The 27,745-nt window shown below is 44.0% G+C and overlaps 1 protein-coding gene across 1 annotated transcript; it reads right to left on the minus strand.

Annotated features, from left to right (window-relative positions):
- Window positions 1–201: 201 nt before the first annotated feature.
- Window positions 202–27,550, minus strand: RGMB (repulsive guidance molecule BMP co-receptor b). The gene is made up of 5 exons (XM_027100548.1): window positions 27,170–27,550; window positions 26,128–26,203; window positions 22,655–22,920; window positions 17,032–17,540; window positions 202–3,643 (listed from the first exon to the last, which is right to left on the minus strand). The coding sequence occupies exons 2-5, from the start codon at window positions 26,130–26,132 to the stop codon at window positions 2,975–2,977; spliced, it is 1,449 nt and encodes a 482-aa protein (XP_026956349.1). The 5' UTR covers window positions 26,133–26,203; window positions 27,170–27,550; the 3' UTR covers window positions 202–2,974.
- Window positions 27,551–27,745: the final 195 nt, after the last annotated feature.

Consider the following 27,745-nt stretch of genomic DNA (forward strand, 5'->3'; position numbering starts at 1 on the left):
ATACTGACTTATCTGCAACTGCTTAAAATTTAAAAAGGAAAAACCACAGTAGTGATATAGTTTAGAAAATGAGTCTGTGGACAAGTTGTACAACTTACTGTCAGTAACCATAAAGGATTTTGCACAAACACACCCTCACTCCCTTTCTTCTGCTATTTCTCGGCTCTTCCAGAAGGTGTCACTATAATCACAGAACAAACATTCCACAGGATGGTATGTAACTTTATTTTTCTACCATAATTTAAAGTATTTACACACTGCACACTCACTGTTTTACACAGATACTTATTCATACACCTATGAACCACATCTAAAGGTTTCTTTGCAAAGACTCTACACACTGTGGGAGTTTCCAAGCATAACAAAGAGAAGGACAAAAAAATGTTTCGAGTCTTTTAAAGACAGCCACGTGGAGCATCTGTGAAAACCAGTGTTTTCCCACAAGTTTAAGCTCCCCCAGAAGACGTTTGAACAGCTACATCCTACCTATGTGTTAGTATGACCCGACACTCTTCTGGTTAAGGAGGATTTCAAAAACCAACATGTGCAAGTAGCATTTTCTTTAGACATTCTACGAAAGAAACTGGAGAAGATAAACCAGGCCCTTCTCTAGAGAAATATCTGTATTTCTGAAACAGTTATCTGTGGGGAGGGCCTCAGTGTCATACAGAGATACTGACTATAAAGGGAGAACAGCTAAATACACTGGTACTAATAATAGTGATGTAGGATGCTTTTAAGCATCCTTTCCAGGTAAATGATATGGGCAAAACAACCCAATTTTCTTTTCCCAACTATTAGCAGAGGTGGTTGTTTTGCTTTCCCTGAAAAGGACAAAGGTATGTTAATCATATACACTCTAAACCCAGATACTGTAGAAAACTTCTACTGTTTTTACTTCACTTTTAGACTATTTGCACAAAAATAGTGGTTCAAGTACCCTAAATATTTTTCCTTCATTCTACTCAAATTACGTCAAAATTACTAGCTAACTATAGCTTCTAACCTGGCACAGGATTCTGTAAGTGAACAAAAGAAGTCACGGCTCAGAGCTGATGGTAGGTAGGCCCCCGGTCCAGCTCTTATATAAGGATAACAGGTTTGGGTTTCAACCCTCTGTAAGCAGGATGCCTTCAGGATTTTCCCAGACTGGCCAAGATTATTCTCTCATATACCAGAAGATGGTCGAGAGGAGGTTTGCCACCTCTGGATGAACCCACATCTCCATCCTGTGACTGATAGATCAGTTCACGAAGAAACAGAACTTCACAAAATGACATCCTCTTTCCTGCCAGTCTGGGCCTCTGGCAGTGCCACTTATCAACAGGACATGGCAAAAGGAAGAAATTACCTGGCCAACTAAAACTAAGCAGAATCTTGACCCAAAGATTCTGCTGTGAAATTTAAAGTTCACTAACTTTTGTTTGCATTTACGTAAATGATTAGGGTAAAGTATAAATATTACCACTAATTCTTGGAACCATACATTTACATTTTAGATGTAACAACATAAACCTACCTAGCCTGGAGTTCATGTTCTCAGTTACCGTTCTTGCCTTTTGTTGGTGGTGTTTTCCTTTTGCAAGAGGTGCCAACAATGGAATTGAAGAGGCAAGGAGTTTCTCTGTTGCTTGGTGAAATTACTATAAAGTAAAATGACTAAATAATAGTCACCTACTGATGTTAAGAGGGAGAGTATCTGATTAAATCGAGAGGCCACCTGGGGTGCAATACTGCCCAGTGCGAATGTCTGGACTAACCAGCACCCAGAGTTAGCTACTTACAGAGTCAGGCCAAGGAAGCGCTTCTGTCATGAGCGCCCCAGTCCACTCCATTATGCACACAGATGTGTCAAAGGCTGAGGAAGGCCTCGGTGTGGAGGGCAAGGAAGAGGAAAGCTTTGTGATGGGATCTGGGCCTTGATGTTAAAGCAAGAATCTAACAAACCCCAGTCCCTGGGGTCCTAAAGTGAGACTGAGGAGGGCTTACTGGGCGTGAACACAGGCAGCAGTGTGTGTCTGAGCCCAAACAGCCAAGGAAGAGAAGGCTAAGAATGTGGGCTTGTACAAATTACAGAGATAAGAGCAAGGCATGATCACTCAATTTATGTTTTTGCGTTTTGTTCGTTCAATGTAGAATAGAGTTAAAAGGGGAAAAGCTACAGTTTACACAAGGACACGGGATGACAAAATTCTGAGAGCTGCCGGGGTCAAGCAAGATGCCTGGTATTCATCTATGAAATTGTCATCACTAGCCCCTTCTGACCTATAAAAACAGCAGTTTTCATTCAACCTACCATACTATAAGTGCTCAGATATAACAATCCTAGTTAATAAGAACGGTACTAACATTCTCCCCACCCTCCGAAAAAGTGACAGCTGTAAAAGAGGAAGAGGGCCTAGAATCAGTGTTTAAACAGCCAAAAGCACCTGGAGGGGGGTTAACTGTCCTTCCACATCGAGCAAGGGCAGAAGAAGAGGGTAAGGACCTAGTTCAAAGGAACGAGGCAGCTGCCCCAGGAGGCGGCAGGTGAAAGCTGCGTGCATGGGATGAGCAGCAGTGGGAAAGGACAGGAGGGCGCAGCCAGGAAGAGCTACAAACAACGTCACCGGTCATCTTCAAAGGGAACGCTGCGTACGGTGTCTGTGCACGTGTACTATATACATACTAACCAGGTACACACATAAATATTTAATATATAAAAAATAAAGTGCTTTCTAACAGGTCCCCAGGCAGGGACATTATAAAACATTTCACAAAACTGCAAAACAAAATCGATACAATCAAAGAACACTACATCCAACAGACGTGAAAACAGTCAAACACAATATGTACAATCAGGTGGGTGTCCCAGGACAAACATCCTGTCATATACATGGTATATACATATATACTCTTTTACTCAATATATTATGACAATATATATTTTAAAATTTTGTTATAGACAAAAACAGAAACAAAACAAAGACAACCCCTACAAAAACACGATAAGGATGGAGCACGCGAGGCCTAGACTGACAGACAAATGGCTGTCTCCACGGGGAGTCCCGAGGCCACTGCTTGGGAAAATGTGCCAGCGTTCTTTCCTGGGGTGCAGTGCCGCCACGTCTTCCAAGGCACTGTGGGCTGCGGCAGTGAAGTTGGCATCCCCCGTGGTGAGCAGGTCAAAGACACAGGACTGGAAATAGATGTCCTTCACCGGCATCTTCTCGTGGCATTGAGCGTTAGCAGTCTCCAGTGTGTAGCCAGGCCAGGCCTGGGCCGAGGACGTGTGAGGCAGGCTGTGCCCTAGGATGGCAGACACCTGGCCCTGCCCGTCATCGATGCGCTCGCTCAGGGGGCAGCCGTTCACACACAGCTGCAGGTCCTGGCTCTCCTCGTAGGACATGGCCAGGTCTTCAGGCATGCGGACGGCGAGGGTCAGGTAGCGACCCAGCTGCCGCACGAACACCGTGGTCCCTATGTAGCGAGCATGCATCTCCACGTAGCGGCCGCTCTCCCTCTCCACGATACGCAGGCTCTTGATGTCGCCGTCCCCTCCACTGGTGCTGCCATCCACAAAGGCAGCTGGCAGGTCATCTGTCACAGCTTGGTATACTTTCTGATCTGTACACTCGCGGTGGGCTTTGAAGATGATGGTGATCTGTGGGAAGGAACGCGTACAAAGTTTAACACGATGGGAGGGATACGGGACGGTGCATCCTTGTGTGGCAAGAGCTGCTCTCCATTCTGGAGTTGAATGGCTAGAGGCAGAATCTCCAGACTAGGCCTCTTTGCTTCTGCCTTGCAAGTGAATGGTGTCACTATTAGGGAAACTTTTAAAAGTCCTATGTATTTGGAATGATAATTTAACACAGATCCAGGGAATGTGCCTCCGGAAAAAATGTTCATTTTCCTAAGACAGAACAATGCTGTTGTTGGGATACAGGCAATTTTTATTGGTAATTTATATCTTGTCTCCTTCCAAAAACAGACGAGCTGTGGTAGAGCTCTGAGAAAAAAAGATTCCGTTCTCAGTTATGCAGAAGCTCTAAGTGGCTTAATTAACAATAAACCTACCAGAATTTTTTTTTTTTTTGCGGTACGCGGGCCTCTCACTGTTGTGGCCTCTCCCGTTGCGGAGCACAGGCTCCGGATGCACAGGCTCAGCGGCCATGGCTCATGGGCCTAGCCGCTCCGCGGCAGGTGGGATCTTCCTGGACCGGGGCACGAACCCGCATCCCCTGCATCGGCAAGCGGACTCTCAACCACTGCGCCACCAGGGAAGCCCCGTACCAGAACTTCAATTTCTAAAAAGTTTCTCCCTTGGACGCTAAAACCATATCCCATGACTCATCACTACAAACTTACTTATAAACACTGAGGGAGGAAATGGAAAGCTGAGGAGGGGGCCATCCCAGCAACAGCTACCAATCATGTGCCTCAGGAAAGATTTCTCTTAAGTCCCTTAATCAAATGTTTCACATGACTGACTAATCGCTGTGACAGCAAACTCACTTAGCAAATGCAGCTCCCAAGCACTGGCAGACTAAATACCTTAAATCTAGTTACAGCAAATGTTTTCCCCAAACAGCACGATGGCCCTTCAACTTCTCAGAAATCTGTTCCCCAGTCAACTCTCAACCCGCCAAGTTAAGCAGACAATTCATGGAGAAAAAACTACTGATAATACAAAAGCTTCCCTTGAGTGAACTGATTTTATTTCCTTAATTAGAACAATTATTTAAAAAAAATGAACCTTGAGCACCTTGTCTCCAACATCCTCAACATCTCTGCCGCAGGGGATGGAAGGAAGAGGACGAGGAAGAGACAGGGCCTTCTGGGTCACACAGGTGGGAAAACGGTCCCCAAGGGGGAAAAAAGACTATGCTTTGAGATCTGAGTTATTGTCAATAACTGAGGTAACAGCTTCTTCTTCTTCTTTTTTTTTTTTCAGAGAACTATTTTATTTTAAATTAATCTTTACTGGAGTAGAGTTACTTTACAATGTTGTGTTAGCTTCTACTGCACAGCAAAACTTTACAATGTTGTGTTAGCTTCTACTGCACAGCAAAACGAATCAGCCATACATACACACCTATCCCTCTCCTTTTGGACTTCCCGCCCATTTAGGTCACCACAGTGCATTAAGTAGAGTTCCCTATGCTGTACAGTATGCTCCCATCAGTTTTCTATTTTATACATAGCATCAATAGAGTGTATGTGTCAATCCCAATTATTCTTTCTTCTTGAAGAAAAAAAAAAAGTATCAGGTGACTTCAGTCAAGGAGGGAGGTAGACAAGCCAAACACTCTACAGATTACTCTGGATGGAGGGAACCTTCCACCTCCTGCAAGGGGGCTAATCAAAACAATAGACCCTTGTTTAAAAGGCCATGCTGGCCCCTCCCCACCCCGCTCTCTACAAGTCCTCACCACCACCCTCAAGTTTATGTCCGAAGGGCTTTTTCCCCAGCTCGGCCAGCATTTGCTCACACTATTTAATTCCACATGTTACCACCAGTGTTACCTAACTGGAATTTTCCAGCCTGTTCATTTCACTTCAGCCAGTTATAAAGCCACATCTGAACCAGCTGCACTGTAGCAACTGGTTAAATTCATATCCGTTGTTTGCAGCTGCAACTAAAAGCCAGACAATGCACTAAGAAAATGCTTGGTTTTCTCCCTTCCTAATTACCCTGAGCCACAATTTAATTTCATGACCAGCCTTCTCACATTTCAACACCTTCCTAACAACCTGAAGGAGGTGTACCAGAGATGATTTCAGGAAATTTGTTGTGCATCCAACCATACGACCTTCCAGAGCGAGTGGGATTTTGAGCTAGATATCTAATGGGACTATAAAATAGATTTATTTGGTGGCTCTAAAGACAGTTTGACAAGTGCTTTTTTAAGGTAAGCTGGGATCCCTTGGAGGTGAAAAAGATTTATTCAAGTAAATTCTGCACCTGAAGAGTTGAAAGTTAATACAGACGGCTACAATAAGAGTAATAGACTTTTCATACAGCCACTCTCCTCATTTTCAACTAGAACATCCACACTCAAAGAGTAAATGAACTCTTCTAAAACAGCTAGGCCATTTGTCCTTCCAGTCTAACAAACCTCAAATTTAAACCAACTTGGCGTTATCTGCAAGAATTAAGTAATTTTTAGTTCACCTTAGGAAAAACACAGAGGAATTAGTTTTGTTGCGACAACACACCAGAGAGATCCAATTCCAAACAAGTTTCTAAAAAGGCAAGCAAGGGTCAATATTAAGATGAGTGGAATAGTTCCAGCTCTCACCAAGTCCACCAATTCCAACTCGGGAGTCATTTCAAACACTCTCACGTTATTGTCCTCTGCTATGCCCGTGACACTGACAGTAACTCCCATTACTTCTAGAAGATCAAGTAAAACTTAAAGCTTGACCGCTGCATACTATCTACACTTACAAAATATTCCAGTTTACCTAATGGATTTCTGTCTGTCCAATTTCCTAGGAGTGATTTTCTCTATGAGACAACGAAGCTGGTATTTCTCTTGTTGTTCCTCCTTTAGGTGAAATAATTCGCTCGGAGCATATGTATAGAATTAGCCCTTGAATCAAGATGCTGAGGGTAATGAAGCAACCTCAAAGCCTGAGAGAAGTTTCCTGAGTGGTCCTCTGTAGTTTAAGTAAGTACTGAAGAGATACCTAGAGATATAATCAATGTAGTAGAAAACACTAGGTAACAGTTTCACATGACTTAAGTTTTGTAATGTAATTTCATTCCTCATACAATTAATTACAACTCGAGGTCTTAAAAAGCAGGCACTCAGCCATGAAGGGCCAGAAATTCATTTCCAGATTCTGTCTCCCTCTTCAGAAAAAAAAAAAAAAAAAAAAATGTATTCACTCTCAATAATTCTTACTTTAAAAACACTCAAAATTTAATTGGCATGTTTGGTAATTCCACACGTTTTCTATTTCCAACTAGCAGCTGTCAGAGGGTAAAAACAGGACATGCAAAAATGTATTCTAAAGCTCTCAAACAGATAATTTAAAAACACCAGCTATGCTGCTTACTTTCCCCCCTCTATGAACTGATCCATATGCTGTAATAACTCAATTTGGCACATCTGTTCTATGCCACACCATTTATTATTGATGGATGGCATTTCTGTGCATTTAAAACACCAGTGCCTTTTGTTAAACCTCCCCCGCCCAGCCCCTCCCAACCCTCACCTCAGACAAACTACTCCAGTCCCCTCATTCATTTTTAATGTTTCATTCCCTGAGATCTTTACCACCCAACGGGTCTCTTAGGAAGAGCAAGAGAGCAGCTACAAATCAACCTTTCCACACGAGTAAGGCCATAAGGATTTAAGGTTTGCTGTGAAATACCAATATTTAGAGGCAGCTGCCTCTCCTTTCCACCAGGAAAGTAAAAAAAAAAAAAATTAACTGAAAACGACGTAGCCCAGAGAACCAGGCATTGCCTTGGCAATGCACAGACAGAGCTTCCCCAGGCTCGACAGCCTTGCAAAGTGCTGCACAGAAGTTTTCAAACAGTAGAATTCCCCACAGGCTGTGCACTTAACTATTTGTGCTTATTGTATTTTGGAAGAAACATTTATTGGTGTTTAATCAGGCCATCTGGCACTGCAAGTGCAGGACCTTACTAGATTTCTCTAATAGCAGAACTTGACTTTAAGATCAAGGGACTCCATCTCTTGGATTAAGATGGGCCTGCAAACCAAACTGAAAGTCACAGAAATCAGCCTGGAACATACAGAAACAATTTTGATATGTACCTAATTAAGATTCTATTGTGTTAAGAAAGCTAAAATTAATTTTATTTCATATAATTAGCTGATAAGTCTACTTCCTCAGATCCTCTGGGTGCAATTATAGGTTGAAAAAACAGGCAACTGTGGGAGAATAAGAGAACGCTGTGCCCATGGCCCCTTTGCTCTTACCAGATCAGTGGAGTACAGCCTCTACACTCAGTCCTCAAGGCTGAGCAAAACAATAAACCATTCCAAAAAGGGCACATGCTTCAAAGAAATAAACACACGTGCTCTATCTCCAGCTCTAAAACACATAATCTTAACTTCAGAGGGTCAGTTTTTATAAATGTTGAGGAGTCTGAGCCTAGGAAGCTCTGAAGCACCATAAGGAAGTATCTCGGCTGGACTGGGGAGAACTCTGGATCTCTCTCCCTTTTGTGGAGCAGGAAACAAAAGCATATTCATCTAGAATAACTTTCTGTTTGAACAGTTTCATACAAAACCTAGGAGAGTGTATGTACCATACTTAAGGAAAAAATGCTGCATTGGTTAATAACTGATGTCATTGATAATTTTCCTGAAAAACTAAGAAAAAAAAATCTGTCAGGAAGGTGTGAACTCGATGAACCGAATGTAATTTTACCATTCCGACTCAGCCTACATATCAGCTATCTACCTATAGGAAATCTGAACTTAAGATCTGTAAGAGTATAGTTTCTTAAGTAATTTCATTGGAGTAGGACAAGATACTAACAGGAAGACAGTAGTACATGTGTTTAAGAGGAGGGTGGCAGGTTAAAAATCTTACTCTAGACTTCTTTTAAGTCCTGAATGAGACTATAAAAATCTCCTACCTTCTAAGGATATCAAAATAGGTTTCTCTATGCTCATGAGTCTCTTTCCACAGAGCTCTGTTCTAGAAACATGTACAGGATTCCAGAGAAACGGAATGGATCAGACTTATTTATTCTTCAGTGTTGCCCTAGGTAATACATGCAGGAACAAGGGCTGCCTTGGCTGCTGGAGGGGTTCTTGGCAGCAGATGGAGAAAGAAGAAACCAAACCAGAGGGAAAGGACACCCACAGTTGAGGCTGCTAGGGTGGTCCAGGGGAGAAGCATTAAGCTCAGTGGCTGGAAAGAGCATGTGAGAGAGAAAGGGAAGCAGGCCCAGGGATGACACATAAAAGGGACAGGCAAAAAAAATGTCGACTTCCAAAGGGCAATTTCTGTACACTTAAAACAAGGAAGGCTGGAAGTAGAAATAGGCTCAGAGACAGGGAAATCGGCCAGTTTCCTTTTACAGACCAGAGCTGAGTTTGGGGAGGAAAGGCCTCTGGTCCTCACAGTCTTGGCACTCAGAGAACTCCAAACGGAACTTCTTGTTTGTTGTGTTCGGACTTTGCATTGAGGAGGCCAGCAAATGTAGGAACTCACTACACTGCTAGATGCGAAGTTAGATATGTGTAGACAGTATTACAGGCCGAGGCTGCCACTGTGCTTTAGACCAGAGGCTAAAAATATTCTGAAAGGTGACAGCCAGGGCCAGAGGCAATAACTCTAGGGGCAGGAATCTGCCCTAGCAAGTCTTGCTTTTAGGGATCTCCCTCCTAATTGGGGGGGGGGGGGGGGGGGGGGGGGGGGGGGGGATGGGCACAGGGCCAGGGTTCAGCACAGCTGTTTCCCAAACCAATGGGGATTAGGAAATCACAGTCTCATTGATCATTTTTCAGTTTTGGTGATTTAAAAAGCAAAAGGGCTTGAAGGTCTCCACAATACACTCACACTCTGTCACTTGTAGGTTCAATTGCAGGTTCCCAGGGCTATTAAAAAAAAAAGCAAAGCCCAGGAACGAGGTGGTTACAGGCAGTGACCATATATTCCAAGAAGCCAGTTAACTGGAAAGTTACAAAACAATATCCTTCTGTCTTCATTTTCCTGAGGCAGGGAGCGGGGAAAGCATGAACACCACATAAATGCACACGTGTGCTTATGTGTGTACTCACCCACACCTTTAGACGGAAAGATTAAACCCTGACCCCCTTTTTTCAGGAGCACATGCAGAGCAGATGGGAAGTTAGTATTTAAATGCTGTCACATCAATTCTATCCACAGTGTGTATACTAAGTTCCAACACTGAAAGAACCCCACCAGCAGCAGCAAAGGTACTTTGGGCTCCAGCTCTTAATAACCAGCTAACTGGGACATACAGAGCTCCTCTCTCCACAGACCCAACTTCACCTGAAGTTCTTTCTAGACCCAACAGCATCATGTTTTCACTACAAGGCTCTCCAGCTAAATTCTGCATCTTAGATGGGTGCTGCTATTCTTGTTAGTTATTACTTACTGACAAGCTGAGCAGTTTAAGAAGTCCTGAAGTTACCCCACCCATGAGAACACAAAATTCAAAACAGTGGAAGAGCAAGTTCTACTACAGTCAAAACAAATAAAGACAAAATGGGTAAGGTAGCATTTTTCATTGTTCAACACTGTAGGTAACTATCCCACATTCCGCACAGGCAGAAACTGTTTGGTTAGCATTAATTGAAGCCAACAAAAAAAGTACCAACCATCCAATGTTTCCTTCTTGCCCCTTCCTCTCAAAATGTTAGCTCAAAGAAAATTTAACAGGGCAGAGAGAAACATTTGGAAATGTGACAGAAAAACAAGTTCTAACTCTCAGCTGTGCATCAGACTTGGCCTCCTGCCTCTGGTTTAAACTATGAAGGAGTGTGGATTTGTTTTAAAGGAGTAGAGGCCCACAGCACTCGCATGGAATCCTGGCTGGCTCAGGCAGGCGTTGGGTTAATTTCACTTATAAATGGGGGATTACAAAGGTCCTTTTTGTCCTTCCAAACCACATCTGGCACAGAGGGAGCGGCACAGAGAGATTCAAAATATAAAACTGACAAGATACACAGACACAAATTTTATACATTTTTAGACAGTTTCCACTAACATCTTCCGTATTTCTTCATTCTATTCCAGAGAACAGAAAGATGATAAAAGACTCATTACCCAGAGTACATGAATCTGTATGAACAATATAAAGGTGTATCTTGTTTGGAAAGTACAGCATAAAGAATAAACAAGGCAGGCCCATTTTCACCTTACAAAATGATCTTTCACACTTACAGATACATCATGGAGCTAATAATTTCTCCTTTTCCTTCTTCCTTTGCCCACATATACTTTTACCTCCAGGCAATCTGCTGAAGTTTCATATAGTTCTATGAAGCAAAGCTGAATAGTTTCTGGGCCTGAGACCTTACAATCCAGTACAAACGAGAGCTATGCAGGAAACAGAAAAGGACAAATAGAAATACTACCACCTGCAATTATACCTGATTTCTGCTTTTCTAAAAACTATTCTTTAATGTTTCAATATTATCTCTACAATAAGTGAATTCAGGGAGGATAAGGTTATCTAAGACATGTTTTCATGTGTCTTAAAGATGAGATGGAACCCTGAAAAAATGATTTTAACTAAGAACTGGTGATACTGATGGTCAAATTCCCTAGAAAGCTTTCTGGTATTAAATCAAAGATCAATAACCTTTCAACAGTGGCAGCCAGGGTTCTAGAGCCTGCTAGGGTATACAGGAGTGAGGAGACCTGGGTGCAGGTGAGGGGCCACCTGAACAGTGGGAAGTGAAAAGGGAGACTGTGACAAATCCTAGGAGTAAGAACACTGACCTGTGATGGTGACCAGCGGGGACAGTCAGGCCCTGGGTACAGCAGCCCATCTCTCTGGCCCAACCTCCTGGTCCTTCCTGACACCCGAGACAACTCGCAGCACTTGGAACCAGCTTATAATGTGGGCCACCAATGTTCTAAGAAGAAACCCTGCAAATGGCTTTTTTTCCCCCCCACACAAACCCACAATTCTCCACTGACTGCTGCAAAGTTTAGTAATGTGCTTAGACTGAGGCAGAGATAACATTCAACTCTGCATCTCCCATGCATAATAGGCCCTTTAATGCTGGGTGTTTCAAATGCAGCACCACATTATACATTTTATCAGAGAAATGAATATAGTATAAGCTGGGAGCTACAACTGCAAACTTCTTTCCCATCTGTTCTGCAATATGCCTCAACTGGTGTTATAACTTTTTTTTTTTTTTTTTTTAGCATTTCTGCAAAACAAGGAGGACCATGACAAGATGCAAATCTTAAAAAGATGGCAAGAATTAGCTGCATAACAGATAATCGTAACAAAACAAAGAGCAACCTCAGATTTTAAGGATTAGTTACAATGTATCTGCAAGACAGCTTGTGCTCTCTGGAAGGAAAGGGCTCTATATTCTCAAAGAAACTGCCACGTGTCCCTTCTGTAACAATGTTGCACGAAAGCACAGTGTCCATGTATTCAAATCACAATCTGGCAGAGGGAAGGATAAGGCATCTTCCTTAGTCCACAAAAATAAGAATGATCACCACTGTGTAGCTCACATTGTCTCCATGAAGATACTAAAAACATAATTGGTTACAAAAACTTGGCTACAAAAAAATGCACTAGGCCTAGGGTCAAGAGAGGACAGATTTCCAAACCTTGATCCAAAGATATGCCTAAAAAAGACAGTGGAAAGCCTTTGCAATGCAGGCGCGTCTGCTCTGATTTTGTATCCAACAGAGAATGACCCAGAACATTGGTTTACATGCCCACATTTGATTGTCGAACAACAGTTCATGCTAAGGGGCATCAGAAAGGAGCACAGGATCCAATCATGCTCTAGGACCCTACAAGTGAAGAGTATTTTATCATCAGGGAACCCCTTGGGTTATGCAGTTTGATGAAGATAGTAAGCAAGAATGGGTCAAAGGGACTAAGTCTTCCTGTATCTCTAGTATCATCAACTAGTGGAAGTTTTCAGGAAATTTCCCAGAAAGCAGCTAGAGTTCGAGACTTAGGGATAATTATGGACTTTCAAAGACAGGGTCTCTTACCATGCTTTGGATAGGCACTGAAAGCTACTGCCCATGGGGTCACTGGGAGCTGGTGGCCCATGGCAGCAGCAAGAATTCACAAGGCACCTCAGAGTACCTGTTCAACAGCCACCCGGCTTGGTCAAGCACAAAGAACACACCTCTTCCCCAAAGTCAAACTGCCTGAAGGTAAACCACCTTCTCTCACTAAAGGATGAAGTACAGAAAAATCTGAAGATCTATAAAGGACCTGCAGTCATCTCAATCTCCCCTCCTACTTGCAGTTTTGTTTCACTTGAGTTTGAAGAACAGCATACAAAAGCTAGAGTGATGAGAAAGGACATGATTACGTTAAAACAAAAGGGAAAACAAAGCAAAGGTATACCAATTATTTGTACAGAATAATTTTTAAAAATATTGCCATCGTTTAGGTGTGTAATACATTCATCCTTGAAATTTTTTGGTTAAAGGAATCATTTTAAATGCACCTGAGAGACTGGTGCTTTTAATACATGTTACTAGGAATACATTTGTAAAGTGCAGAATCCTTTCATAAAATAATTTATACCAAAATCACCTGTAATCATGGCATATACAATTCCTTATTAAATCCACATAAACAGGGATACATAGATGCACAGAATGAAGTAAAAAGGAGTTGAGACTGAGAGGCTGGCAAAGAGAATGTGGAAGAGAAGTTACAGAAGCCCAGCATCCCCACAGATGACCTGGTTATTTACCTGTGTGAGGCCCAGGAGAGATACTGGCATTGTGTCCCCTCCCCCACCCCCAGCCCAAAACAGAAACTGCTTTTCTTCCCATGTAGCCAGCGCTGCCAGTTCTAAGCCTGCCCCCTCTCTCATCTCTCTCCCGCAGAGTGCCTGCAGGCCAGAAGCTGCCCCTTACAGCCAAAGGTGTAGAAGGTGGCCCAGAGCTGACATGGATCTCAGCAGAGGTGTGCAGGTGTGCCAGGAACCCTGGCAGCCCCAGGGCGGGGAGAGATGAAAAAATAGCCCTGGTCTCCCCTTTAGGAACACATCTAGCTGGCAAGGTGGCCAACCATACAGACTCCTGGGAAGGGATCCCCAACAGGCTGGTGGAGGGCACGACATAAACCCAGTGGCCGTGAGAAGGCATACCTGCACGCAGCATGACCGACGTTTCCTGGGGAACGGGGAGAGAAAGTAGACAAGGGAAGATGAGGCCAAACTGTCAAGCACTGCAGGTCTTGCTGCCCTACACTCACTGCTTGCCATGTGGATAAGGAAAAGTCTTAGCTAATAAATGACCCCTTGAGTATACAGGTGACTCTGTAGTTTAGATTTTTTTTCCCCCCAAGCTTTGTCTTTTCGTGATGAGGTTTGAAACGTGGGTGTTTAGGGGCAGGTAGAGCTCACAGAGACAGCCTTGAAGATGACTTGCTTAAGAAGCCAGGTTACCAGGACTGAGTTGCCTTAGGGACTTCCCTGAGCAAAACACCTGAGTCTAGTGCTTCAGTTTAGTGCTGAAGGTGGTGAAATGAATGTTTGCTTAAATACTATAATTTCGGCATCACAACCAGCCAGCCTCTATGATATGACATCATTGGTCAGTCTTTAAATCTAGTGACACTGAGCACATAGGTCATTAAAAATGCTTGACCACAGGATGACACAGTACCCGCAATGTGCAGTGCTGGGTTATCCAATAGCTGGTCTATGTATTTAAGGTCTCAGTAAAGCTGGGACTCATATAAAAAATTCTTCTTAAAGGTTTCTTGAAAACAGTATTACAGTAGACATCAAGGAAAAAAAATCAGATCTTTTTTGGAACCTATTTCTTATGTACTTTTTTGTCTCATTGTTTTAATTTTTATTGCCATCATTTTTTCATTGCTTAGAATTTTTAAAAGGGTTCATTTTGGCCCTGGGTTGGTAAAAGGAAATTGCAGTGCAAAATTTTAGGCCTTTGTTTGGTTTCACCAGCAGAAGCCATACCAACATGGAGACAGGCCCTCAACAGTAACCTTCCAGATGCTTTTGGGGGCTTTGGAGAGAGTTACAAAAAGAAGAAGGAAAGAAACAACTACTAGAGGTCATAGAGTAATTTGTTGCTGAACAGCATGGTCACCAGATGTGGGGAAATACTTTCCAATAGTGCAATTAAAGACCAAACATTCTCACTGTCTGCTTGAATTTATGTTAGAGGATAATTTTTCCCCTCTCCTTTCTGGAATGGGTAAAATCTTTGATCCTTACCAAAGTGAGGGAGAAAACAAATTGTATTTATTTATTTGCTAAAAACTATGAGAGATTCAACCACAACTGAAATAGAATGATCTGAAGTCCTTCAGTGTCAACTGTTCCATTTATATAATGTTAATACTCATAAGGTAACCAGTTGTCCCCAAATATTTTCAACATGATCAGTAAAAAGTATAAAATTTTGAAAGGTTGAACACCAAACAGAAGTGACATGTGACTGGATGGAAGGCTTGGAAAACAAAACTTTGGGCTTGTGAAAAGAAACAATATAGCTGACCCCTGAACAACAGGAGGATTAGGGGCAAAGACCCCTGTGCAGTTGAAAATTCACATATAACTTTATAGCTGGCCCTCTGTATCGAGAGTTCTGCACCCAAGGATTCAACCAACCATGGATCATGTAGTACTGCAGTATTTACTACTGGAAAAAAATCCACGTAAGTGGACTGGTGCAGTTCAAACCCATGTTGTTCAAGGGTCAACTGTATTTTCCCATGCACACAGCACTTATTAATCTCAAAAGTATCGTTTGAAGGATACCACTCCAAGCCCTCAATTATTCACACAATGATTTTGATGATTTTCTACATTCCTAATGGAACTGTCTTCTTGAATTTTCAGTGTTATGTCTTTCCAAAGACTATTCCCAGGTTTTATATCCTATGACTGCAATAATGATGGATTTTTTGCCCATGGCTTGTCTTATTACTTCATAATTATACTAACTTCATATCATAACATACAGCAAATACATATTTTAATATACAGATAGGAAAAATTACTTGCATACTTGTAAAACACAGAGGAAGAAAAGTTTGAGATATAAGATTTGGAAAGGTAAGCTTGGGCTTTATTGGGAGTTGAAGTGTAGACAGTTTTAAGTCCCCCTAATTTGTCTAGATCGATGTAATAGTCTTTGTTCAGAGCAATGACTTCTAATCTTAGATTTGTGACACCCCCGGGGTGTCTCCATACATCTCTGGAGGTGCTGTAAAATTCCCTCCACAAAATGTGAAGTAAAATAATTTAAATTCACTTAATGACTATGCCACATATGTTTGGAGGCAAGGGAGGTGTCCTGGAATCAAAAGAACAGTCGTTAAGTATTATAAAAGCTTGTTCCCTGTCAATTATATTTTAGTCTAAACCAACTGATGAAAAGATAAACAAAGGAAATCAAGCAAGATGAGAAAACCTGTATATGTGATTTTGTGGTTGGAGGAGACGGTGAAGGAGCTGCTTACTTGGGATGCTATTTTCATGGACAACCCTTTTTGACTGCTTTATTTATTAACACCTGAATCAGCTCGGACTGGCAACTGGAAAGCCAGTCATAGCTCCTCTCCACCTACTTGCACTAAGACACTGATGCCTTAAAATTGGCTTAGAGGATCTCTATTCAGTATTAGTTTCTTTAAAACAAACAAACAACAACCACATACACTGGCAGCTAGACAGGGTAAGTTTAACTTAACTATGTCAGTTTTCCCCTCAGGCTGACTTACATTTTTATCCTGAGATGACATGGGGTTATAAATCACTGCTCTGCAATATCCAATTCTTAACTTCCTTGGTCACCACTAGGTTAGGAACTAAAACACCACTGTGGGCTTGCCACTGAGAAGCTGCCTTATAGCCATTACATTTTACTATAGCTTCCAAGTTCCCAATAAAATTTCCTGATGGGTTACTGCCTCTGGCTTCACAGCGTTCTTTATTCAGAACACCCATTTCAGTCATCTGATAAATCTGAACATGGATTTCTTCAAGAGCCACACACATCTGCACTTAAAAATGACACCACTGAAAAAATAAAGAACTTTTTTTTTCATTAAGCAAGCCTGCCTTTTCCCTAGAGAACCCAACTTCAATGTTTACTTTTTATTTTTCATATCACTGCCTATTTAAATTTAGACCCACATTTTACATAAGCCCTAGAATTCCACTGAGAAATTTTTTACCAAGTAATTTTCATTTAATCCTTCATCCACCCTGCGTGCCAAGATGACCAAGAGAAGCTCCTTTTAAACTAGGTCTTTTGTATCACACTTCAAAAGTTGCCTGAAGAATCAAACTCTGAAAGTTATTGGAAAGAAGAAAAAAGTACACTTGCCTTATCTGTAGCAGTAGCACTGGATCCAGGGACCACAGGCACATTCGTCACTTGAACTGAAAGATAATTATTATCTATGAGTGGCCAGGCCCCTTCCACTTTGCATGTCTGGAAGTGATCCTTGAAAGTTCTAAGGTGAGGATCTCCGAACAAGCCACAAAAAAGGTAATTAGGAGGGTTCTGGTCCCCTCCCCTGTGTTCTCTCGCTCCCGCGTGGCTATGATAGTTACAAGGGTCATGGGTCACTTCAGGGTTTGTGGAGGATGTGGGTCCGTCCTTAGAACAGTTCCTCTGGCTCATGAGGTCACTGATACCCAACACAGCAGAATGGTATACTAGGTTACCACGGCAGGCTTTTGAAGTTCGCTGGGTGCAGCCGGCATAGGCACGCAGAGCCTTGCAAAACTCAGAGTCAAAGCCATCAATGGCAGAGTTCAGGTTTGAAGTCAGGAACACAAAGTCTGTGGTACATTTCTGGATTCGACATTGGGCTGGCTGTTGGCAGTCACCTATGAGAAAGAAGATAAGAACAAACATTTTTTAAATGCTTCACAACTTCCTGAGCTACATGAGAAAATGACATTCTCCTCTGGGAACTGTTTGTTCTATTTCATATACTCCTATTTTAAGAAGGCCTTCAGAAATAGGGCTGTATTGTGCTTCTTGGCCTCTCACAAAGTAAGCCACTGGGAGAAACACTGCATGCAGCTAGTTAACTTGAAACTAAAGCATGGGCCATTGTGAGTAAACAGGAGTCTAGCCCAGTGTTCTTAGGGTAAAATTACAAGGGAATGATAAACGAAATATTTTATCAACTTTGCTATTGTTTATAGATTTTGAGAAAGATGTCTTTGCTTTAAGACCAAGTCAAAGATATGAACTTTGTTTTGATTTTGAAAACTGCATAAGTAATGTGCTTTGGAAATCACTGTCTATGCACAAAACCACGAGTAAAGCCTGCACACCTCAGGGAAGGGAAACTCCTAAATTACAGCATGATTAGTTAAAACACCTTTACCCGATTCTACTATGGCTATAGGCAAAGAATATCAGGAAAAAATCCAGGTACTAAGTTATTCTGCATTTCTTGAGGAATGTTTATCAACAAATTGCATATAAATTAACACTTAATCTCCTGGTTTCTATCAATACAAAGTGTAAATGTTCCCTTAAAAAAATGAAGTGATTGATTTGACCAAGCTAGGTATTCACTTATCCCATAACATCAACCACACTAGGATTCCAGCTCCTAAACAGTTCACCAGTAAAAGTACACTAAATCAAAAAGTACGTAACACTGACAGGTGATCCCACCAACTATGTTTTCTTCCAGAAACAGAACCAGAGACAGAATTATTAGAGTATATATAAACTACTTTTCCCCTAAATCAACAATTCACATAAACTTAATGATTAATTCACATTAACTTAATGATTTAAGTCAAGCTAAAATGAATGAAAAATCATGTGATTACTGCCCTACTATTTAAAAAGTCAGTTTTCAAATTATGGCTTGCCCCTAGCTTCTCATATAAAAATGTGTAAAATCTCTCAAAGCACAAAAAACACAATGAACTGCCAAGACTAGGTCAGTGGTGTGCACCAATCAGTTTAACACTATATTCCTTAAAATGGGAACACCAGGATTACTGAAATGAGAAACAATTTTCTTTATCATCCACCTCAAATTTTATACAAATGAACTGTAACGCGTATCTGTATTACTTTTGCCCATCCTTTATAGGTCTCTCAACCATGGAGGAGCCTCAGTGTCAAGTCTTAGGTTCCTCATATGAGAAATGAGTAGGTTGTTCTACAGTAAACTCTGTGATCTTTTCTAGGCATAAAATATCTATGGGGGGGGGGAAATCAGTCAGTAGAGTATTATTAAATGTATAATTATTCAAGATTTAGGCATAACAAAACTTCAGGATAATATCAAGATTTAGTAATTTACCTGATAAAGACTTAAAACTAACCCTAATAATCATCTTAGAAAGATATTTTAATCTTTTCAGTAGTAAACTGCTTTTAAATCTGAATAAAATAGCCTGTAATCTCTGCTCATGGCATCAGCTGGGGAAACAAAGGGTAGGAAATGACAACCTCTTAAGGCACTTTCCCAACCATTCTTAAATTTCAAAAACCAAAAAGGGAAAAATATAGTCAAGATTGGATATTTGATTTAACACAAGTAAAAGAGATTAAAATATTTTAATATTTTGGAGCTATGAATTTACAGCTATCACTAAATCGCACTTAAAAAAATCAAATACATCTTGATGTGTTTGGTCCCTTTTATGTTTGCTCATTCTAAAGTTGATATTTATAGAATTCCTCTCTATAAAGTAGATCAAATCATTTTTCAACTATTTTTACTCAAAAAAGCAAAAATGCGAACAAAAAAATACAACCAACCAACAACCCCCCAAATGGTATTAAACCCATTTTACAGATGGGAAAATCAAGACAAAGGGACACTAAAGGCCTTGTCCTGGCTGGATTGTAAACAGCTAGTATGAAGCCCAGAGCATGGTGCCTTTCCTCAAATCCTGTTTTCATTCCTCCACATGTCACATCTCTACTAAATGCCTGATTCTCAAGACAGTACTTGATAGCTTAAAAAAAGACGTAACTACAGTATTTCTTTTAAAATCAGCTTCACAGTAAGCAGTAAGCAAGAAAATAAAATATGGGCCAAGATCACTCAGTAATGAACAGTTCTTGGACAACATATAAATGACAGCACAAGAACTTTCTGCTAAACTTGCAGTGCCTATTCTTTGTTATGGCCTATAAAATCTAGCCAAGCATACACTTACTAATAATTATTTCAAATAGTCATAAAATATCAGAAGTAAGACCAGCATGGAAATGCAGATGCAACTGTTCAGAAAGAAAGAGAAAAGCAGAATTTAGATTCCCAGCTCCTTTTTTGTTCCTTTCCTTCCTCCCCTCTCGCTTTTTCATAGCAGGTGGGTGCCGATTCCTTTGAGAAATCTCACATAAAACAGAACTCCTTGGGTTCCTTTGTTTTGGATGAGGTTTCTAACAGACTTTTTGAATAGAGAAGATGGGAGGGAGGAGGGCTAAATAGAGAGAAAGTGCATTTGGGTCAGCAGTTTCAGCCCCATCACAGGCTCCTGTATAATGACTAATTTGCAGCGTACACCCAGAAACATCCAGGCTTCATGAATTTATAATGACAATGCGCACTTTGCCTGTTATAGGCGGTAAAGTAAGCCTCCTGTCAAAATACCAAGACAATGCAGAGCAGAAACAATTTCAAGGATGCAGCCAAGAAGGCCATGAAGTGTATGAGTAAGCAAGGAACTCCCATATTGGATCTCCATTCAGGAAGCGTAGAGGTTTGCTTAAGGGGAAAAAAAAAAAAAAAGTGAATAAAAGTATTCTTTTCATTTCCCAAGGGCAGAACTCAAAATCTGCAGCTACAGATCTATTTTTCAAATCAGATCATCTATGATGTGACAGTATTTTCATTCCGGTAAATGAAACTTACTAAGGGATTTGTGGGTCTATAGCTTTCATTAATGATCCAGACATAAAGACCTCACCATTCAAGACAGTTTCCTCAATGTCCGGACTGCGCGTGTGAATCTGCAGCCCAATCACCAGTTTATAATAAAAGAAATCAGATATGCTGAAGTGAATTAAGTGAAATGCAGAGCCATATGGGGTGCAGAGGCAAATTATATGGATCCAGGCATCAAACATATGGTAGCCCATCTGTAAAGAGCACTCGGCTAGGCTCCCTGCTCTGAGGAGAAACACCCCCTGCATTTCAATAGCACTGCTCTTCAAAGAAATCTCTCAAAAAGGAGCCCTCTTTTCTATAACCAGATTAACTGCTCCATTCCAACAAGCTGTCCACAGATATCACTCACCACAGCAACTCTGGGTAGAATCTAATGGTGACTTCAGCGTGAGCACATTAGGATACTGAGAGGAGTTTCACATTCCAAGTTCTTGAACTAAGGCACCTTAATTTTCTAAACTTTTAAACCAACTTCTTAGGCCTTTCATGGGCCAGCGAAGAAATCTTCAAGGACCACATTCCAATCCTGTTATAGGACCCAATGGCAACTAAAGGAAACGATATCCAAGTAGTCAAGAGGGACACAGTCCTGCCTACCACTTCAATTTCCATTTCAAGCAACCTACACTTTGACATTATGGACACTTATTTTTTTCACACAAAACCCTCCTGAGCAGATTTTTTGACACGTCATAAAAAATTTTCCATGTAACCATAAGCAAACTGACTTTATTTTCTAAGGTTCTAAAGTCACTAATTTAAAACCTTAATCATCGTAAAACTTACTATTTACACCATTAAGACCTCGGTCTGTTTCCACAAGTGACAGTGTTAAAATGCAGCTGTTACATCACAATGCAAAGTTATGCAAAGTAAATTAAGTCGCCTCCTCAAATGCCACATTTTTTCCCTATTACTTAAAAGACCTCCTGGATTTTTAACACTGCTGCTATGACTTAGTAAATAAATAAGAATTACTCCGTACAGTTGGGCGGCATTAAAGTTCAGTATTCTCCAGATCAGAGCGTTGTGACTGCTGTCCTACAAATACAGGACAAAAAGATCGCGAAGGAAAACTTACCTAATGCTCTAAGTGTGCTCAAACTACAAGATAAATTATCTTTCAATTTGGTATAAAAAAAATTCTTTGTCTAGATCTGCTCCTAGAAGTGGTACTTATTAGTAAAGAGTGTCCTAGATTTTTTCCCCAGCTTTATTGAAATGCAACTCACATATAACATCGTGTTAATGAAACGATTTTAAAAAGAAAAGTAGGTTAAAACATGCTAAAAGGCTCATCTTCGCTAAGAAGAACGAAGAAGGCTTACTTCGTTAAGAACAGATTCCTCACCGCTGCTTCCATAGGGAAAGCGCCAAACCTCCAGAAGGCAAGACATCTGTCAGCCTCTCCTGGAACCCGAAAACACGCGGCTAGCCACAAAGCACGAGTTTTTCCAAAGAGGTTGAAAGCTGAATTAAAAGCAGCTTTCGCAAATATGAAAGAAATCCCAGTTTTAAAAAGTTTAAGTTACTTCGAGATTAACCCCCAGGTTTTCCAGCTCTGGTGAAAATCTTTCCATCTGGTGCGATTTCTTCGCCTCGCCGCCACCCCCAACTCCAGAGAAGCAGCACAAGGCTCCTAGTCACCCCACCGAGGCGGCGGCGGCGGCTGCGGAAACCTGATCCCAGCCTGACTTTCAGTAAACACCAATGCAGAGAGCAATAAAGCATCCGGAACATTTGTCTCGGGTGCGCAGCCCCCGCCCGCTACATCTTTGATAAGTGGCTGTTGGAGGGGAGATTTATCAACGGTCCGAGCAGAAGGCTGGGAAGGCGGGAGGGAGGGGAAGAGGCCTCTCCTCTGCGCCCCGGGCGCTCCGCTCGGTCAGTGGGTGTGTTCCTGCCGCCGCCCCGCGAGCCCAGCTAAGGTGCATGGCAGGGGCTAGTGAGGCCTTTCCCGTCGCGCCACGCCGCCTTCCGCCCCGGCAAGCGCCTACGGGACCGGGGGTGTCGGGGAACAAAGCACTCGGCCCTAGAGCTGGCTCCCCTCGCGCGCGCGCCTCATACCTGCGTGAAGCAGCCCGAGGCTGAGCAGCAACAGAAGCAGCAACGCCAGGGGCGGCGGGCAGAGCCGGGGGCGGGGGCACTGCTCAGCCCCGGCGGCAGCGGCGAGGGCGGCGGCGGCGGCGCAGGAAGATGCTGCTCTCAAGCCCATGCCCGTCCATGCAGGTCTCGTGGGCTCCGGCGAGGGCGGCGGCGCGGGCGCCGTGGCGGGTCCCGGGCCGTGGCTGCGGCATGGGCCGGAGGACGCGCCTCGCTTCCTCTTCTTCCTCCTTCAGGCCCGCGTCGAGCACGGGCCGCCGCCACCGCCGCAGCGAGCAGTGCGCCGCGGGCGGAGCGAGTTGGCGGCGGCGGCAACAGGGCGCAGTGGCATCGTGGCAGCCGGAGACGGCGGCGGGCGGAGGGAGAAGGGGCGGGAGAGAAGACACAAAGACCGTGAGCGAGTGAGGGGCCCGACCTGCAGCGCGCGGGCGCCCTGGCGGCGGCCAGCGTGGGCTCACCAGGCGTGGAGCTCGGGTGTGGACGAAAATGAGGCGCACGCAGCCCCAACCAGCGGCCACCGCCGGCCAGGATATCTTTCCGCGTCTGCCCAGCTCTCAATCAATCTCAGCCCCTCACTGCCGCCCCGCCCGCCCTACACCCGCCAATCCGAGTCGTCCCCACCCCGACCTCGCCCCTCCCTCTAGCTCCATTGGCTGAGAGGCGGACGCTCTGGGCCCAGCCCGCCACTCGTAGGGCCCAAAGCGCCCCCCCTCCGTGCCTCCTCCTTCTTTCTGCCTGCCCCGTGTAGTTCGGATTCCGCGTCCGCCCGCTGCGAATCCTGTCCTTCGCGCCCGGGCCCAGCCTCCCTCCGTCTCCCTCCTCTGCTCTCCCTCCACCCCGTTCTGCGATTTACTGTTTCCTCGCACCCAATTGAAACAGGCGACAGCAACTTTGTCCTGGCGTCGTTACAAAGGCACCGGCCTTTGACTTCTCCTTGAATTAATGTGATCAGGTTCAACCTCCCTCCATGACTTTTATTAAAAATTTCTTTTTCATCACCCTCACTCTGTCCCTCCAGCTCCAGCTACGGCTACGGCTCCTTGGAGGAAGCGGACGCTTTTACCCTGAGCCTTGCGGCAGGTCCCTTCGCAGCCAATCACATCTGCGGAACCGCGTTCTTAGCCTGTTGCGGACTTTTGGTAAAGCTAGCACCCAGTCGCGTTGGAAATCCGAATGTGACCCACGGTCCGGAACAAATCGGATAGGCTGGGAAGGTACCCGCCAGCTCCCGACGGAGTTCGCTGGCAGCTGTGCGAGGCTCCGGTGTTCTTGTTCCTTTGACATTTCCCTTCCTGAAAGCTGCGGGGAGGGGTCTGAGAGCGGGCGAACTTCAACGTGTTCGGCTACAGTGTAATTAGATTAATGAGGATAGTAAGTTTTTAATACAGTGTAGAATAATTATGCCATGATTTCTTGTTGCTCAGTGGCTTTTCCACAAATTTTCATCGTCTATTAGCAAATTAACCCAATGGCAGGTCGGTTTCTACTTTTGCGATTGAATGGATCCCAAAATGAGGGAAAACCAATTGTCTGCCAGAAAAGAGGTTGCCAGTGGAGATACAGGAAAGCATGTTGTGAGATTGATGATAGGTTCTAATTTGTTATGAGTAGGTGTGAAGTGGTATCTAATCTCAAGAATGGCCTCAAAGGCCGGGAGCCACTTCGTACTGCCCTTGTCTTTGCCCTTCTGCAAACGGCAAAGGGCTGCCATTTTAAATTCACTGATATCCAAGTCACAGTCTGCAACCCTACCTGCTACATTACTTAGAATCTCTAATTAGGAATTTCGTATCAACCACGGACACGTTAATATTCCAACATGTTAAAAAGTGCTAATCAATGGACCAGGATAATTGAGGACAAACCTTCCAACGCTCCAGCTTACTCATTAGACGCATTCTGAATTATACAAACCACTAGGTCCCTAATGAAGGATGCCTATCTATTTTTACTGCAACTTTTCATTACTTACTTATTACGTACTATGATGACTCAAGTGGTAAACACACCTTTCACTGCCCAAGATATAATCCAAACCTTGTGTGTATCTATAATATGCTTAATAGTAGCTTCAGAGTTGCCTGGAGAAATGACATTTTGGGGGGAGTTATCTGATATGATTTTTAGATGATACTGTGTTGTAAATCAAAAATTTACTCTCTTACAATTACTACATATTACAAATGAAATCAAGTTAATGAAATACTGGTAAGTGTCTTTTAAATAGTAATCAAATGTGAACACTATCTTTCAAGTATTTTGCTAGCAAAGACTAACAGTAAGATGTTTCTTCTTCCTTAACCCAAGATTTAATTCGACCCCTATGAAAGAAGCATCCTACTTTATTGACCATACTTTAAAACATATAACCAAGAGTTAAGGATCAAATTCAGTTTAGTTTGAGTCTTTTCACTCCTGATTTTCTATGATTTCCCCGCCTTTCCTCTTCTCCCTCCTACATCCTGCTCCTTAAGTACACGGATGCTCTAGATTTTATCAACAGAGGGCACCCTCGAGTCACTGCAAATCCTGGTGTCCTGAAATGGAGCTGTTGTTCTTTAGAGGAAAAACTTCATTTTTTCTAAGGCACTTTACTGCTCCTCTGTTGTAAAATTTGACAAGCTTAATATTTATACGCCTAACAATTCACTTTTTATTGCTGCATAAGTGTTCAGCCTGCTAGAGGAAAATGTTAATTTTCACAATTAAACCACAAGATGGTTCCTATTTTCAAGACATTAGTCTAGTTGACACATTGGCGGGGTAAATTCGGACTGTTAGTAAGATCCCGAATCAGCTTGGGAAGCAAGAGCGTAGTGAATGGTCACTTACAGCGCATCCACTCCCGCAGCTAGTATGCTGCAAGTTAAGGAGGATTTTAAGACTCTACAAAGAAAAATCTGGGGAGGGAGCTAGAACACAAACATAAAATCGATGACTTATAAAAGTTTTTACATTTTAATCAGAAAAAAAATCGTGAAGTGACAGCTTGCACAATTCACAAATCCACCCTGTTTCTTGCCACTTGTACTCTTTCCTCCTGCGTCTTTGTTTTCAGGAAAAAAAAGATGAGACTGGAACAGTATAATTAGGGGACACAGCAAAGCATCCGTGCAAAATGGGTAGAATTAAAACACATGCCAGCAACATTAATGGATTCTAAACAAGATGTGGTTTCTTATCCTGAACCTTTACATGATGTCTTAACTGTTCCCCTGTTAATAAACAGAATCTCCATTTCCAGAAATCTAACACGAGGTCTCTAACAGATCACCGGGGGCAGAGGAGCCAGGAATCAGACCCGGGGTTGCGATTTGTGCAACCCATTTTAGAGTAAAGGCTCCCCTGCTGTTCCCCAGTCCACCCTACGCAAGGCAGGGGTGAAGGAGCCCGGAGTCCGACAGCCCAGCGGCAAGCAGCTTGTATATTGTACTTACATCATTCTTAACCCTTCCGTTCCTGGAGGGGGCTTGGCGGGATCAGGGGATCCCTGAGCTCCGGAACACGCAGGACCTGGATGTGAGAGGAGAGTCCCAGAGCCAGGGGTAAGCGCTGCGCCCCCGGAAGGAGAGGGCCTGGGGTGTGCGTGGGGCTCATCACCCGAGCGTATACAACCGGCCCCCGCGATCCCTTCGGGCTCAGCCGCGGCTCGCACCGCTCAAAGCGGCAGGTGCAAAAAGCATTTTGGAGTCGCTTGCCAGCGCGCGGAGGTAATGCGCTTCCTGTCCATTTATCTCAGGAAACCAGCGCAGCCTTCCCTTCCAAACAAAATTAACCTCTCATTACCCAGCCACTCATTCCCGAGAAGGCCTTAAAAGCTTTACCAGCTCGCTAATGTATTTAAGCTTTTCTTCCAGGCAAACGCAGCCGCTGCCGCGACTGCCATCAGCCCCGGGGGTTCCTCTGAGCTCCGCCGGGAGCCAACCGCTTACTTCCCCCCAGCCTGCAGGCTGGGAAACTCTGGCCAACCCAAATTCCAGTTTGTACTAATGGGCTGACCCGACACCCCTGAACCGACTTCATGCCGGAAGCAGCCCAAACAAGTTCCCACTAATTTCACAAGAGCCCCTCGTATCAAGTCCTCAGCTCCCCTATCCTCAAGGAACGGGGGAGGGTACCCGGGAGGAACTTCAATAGCAAGCTGTCCCCGGGGAGTGGGCGCTGACTCGCCTTTGGAACGCCAGCCCTGTTCGCAGCGGGGGCGGGAAGCACTGATCAGGGGCGTGGGGGTAGTGTTAGCTAGGATCCAGCCGATTCCAAAAGTGGAGAAGCAAAGGTGGTTCTAGGTCTACAAGGGGCAAGAAGGGGCCTTTTGGAGGGCTGGGGTTTTCTCACCCTGGTTCTCGCCGCCCCGAGGCTGGCAGATTTATACCACACAGGTGGACGGAGACCTAAACAAAATAGTCCCGGCCGCTGCCTGCCGCTCACCCCCCACGTCCCTCTGGCCCACCGCAAACTTCAACAAAATAAACAACTCACCACAGGCATTCCCTTGTCTGCAGCGCGACGCTTGCCAGCTGGGAAAATAAGCGGCAAGCCACGCGGCCGGGGCGCTGACGGGGGCAGCGCGGCGGCCGCTTCTCTTCCCCAGGTCGGGGCGGCGGTAACCCGAGGCAGGAGGGAGGTTCCGGCTCGGGGGCTGCTGTCCCTGTTCCCCGACTGCTGCGTGAGCGCCCGGCAAGCGGCTGCCGCGACGTCTCCGCTACCTCGGGGAGGGGGCGTGAGGCAAACCCCTCGATTCCGTCTTGCTTTCTCCAAGCTGCTCTCTCTTCCCTCCGGAATCAAAGACCAAACCCAGGGGCCTCCACCCCACCCCTCCACATCTCCCCCTGCCGGCACATCCCGGATCTTTCCAGCGCGGCTGCGGAGTGGCAGGTAGCGGTGTCCCAGAACCCCAGCCCCCGGCTCCCGCTCTGCTGGCGCCTCTCGCACGTACACCTCCACCCCTAAGGCCTGCACAAAGAGCCTTTCACGCTGCCAGCGCCACCCTCCGCGCCGCCCTCCAGACCGGCTGCATTGCTTTTGCCCACCCGCGGCACCAGCGCATTGCCGCTT

This window comes from Aethalodelphis obliquidens, unplaced genomic scaffold (genome assembly GCF_003676395.1).
Source record: "Aethalodelphis obliquidens isolate GAN/ISIS:26980383/991018 unplaced genomic scaffold, ASM367639v1 scaffold4, whole genome shotgun sequence".
Taxonomy (NCBI): Eukaryota; Metazoa; Chordata; class Mammalia; order Artiodactyla; family Delphinidae; genus Aethalodelphis; species Aethalodelphis obliquidens.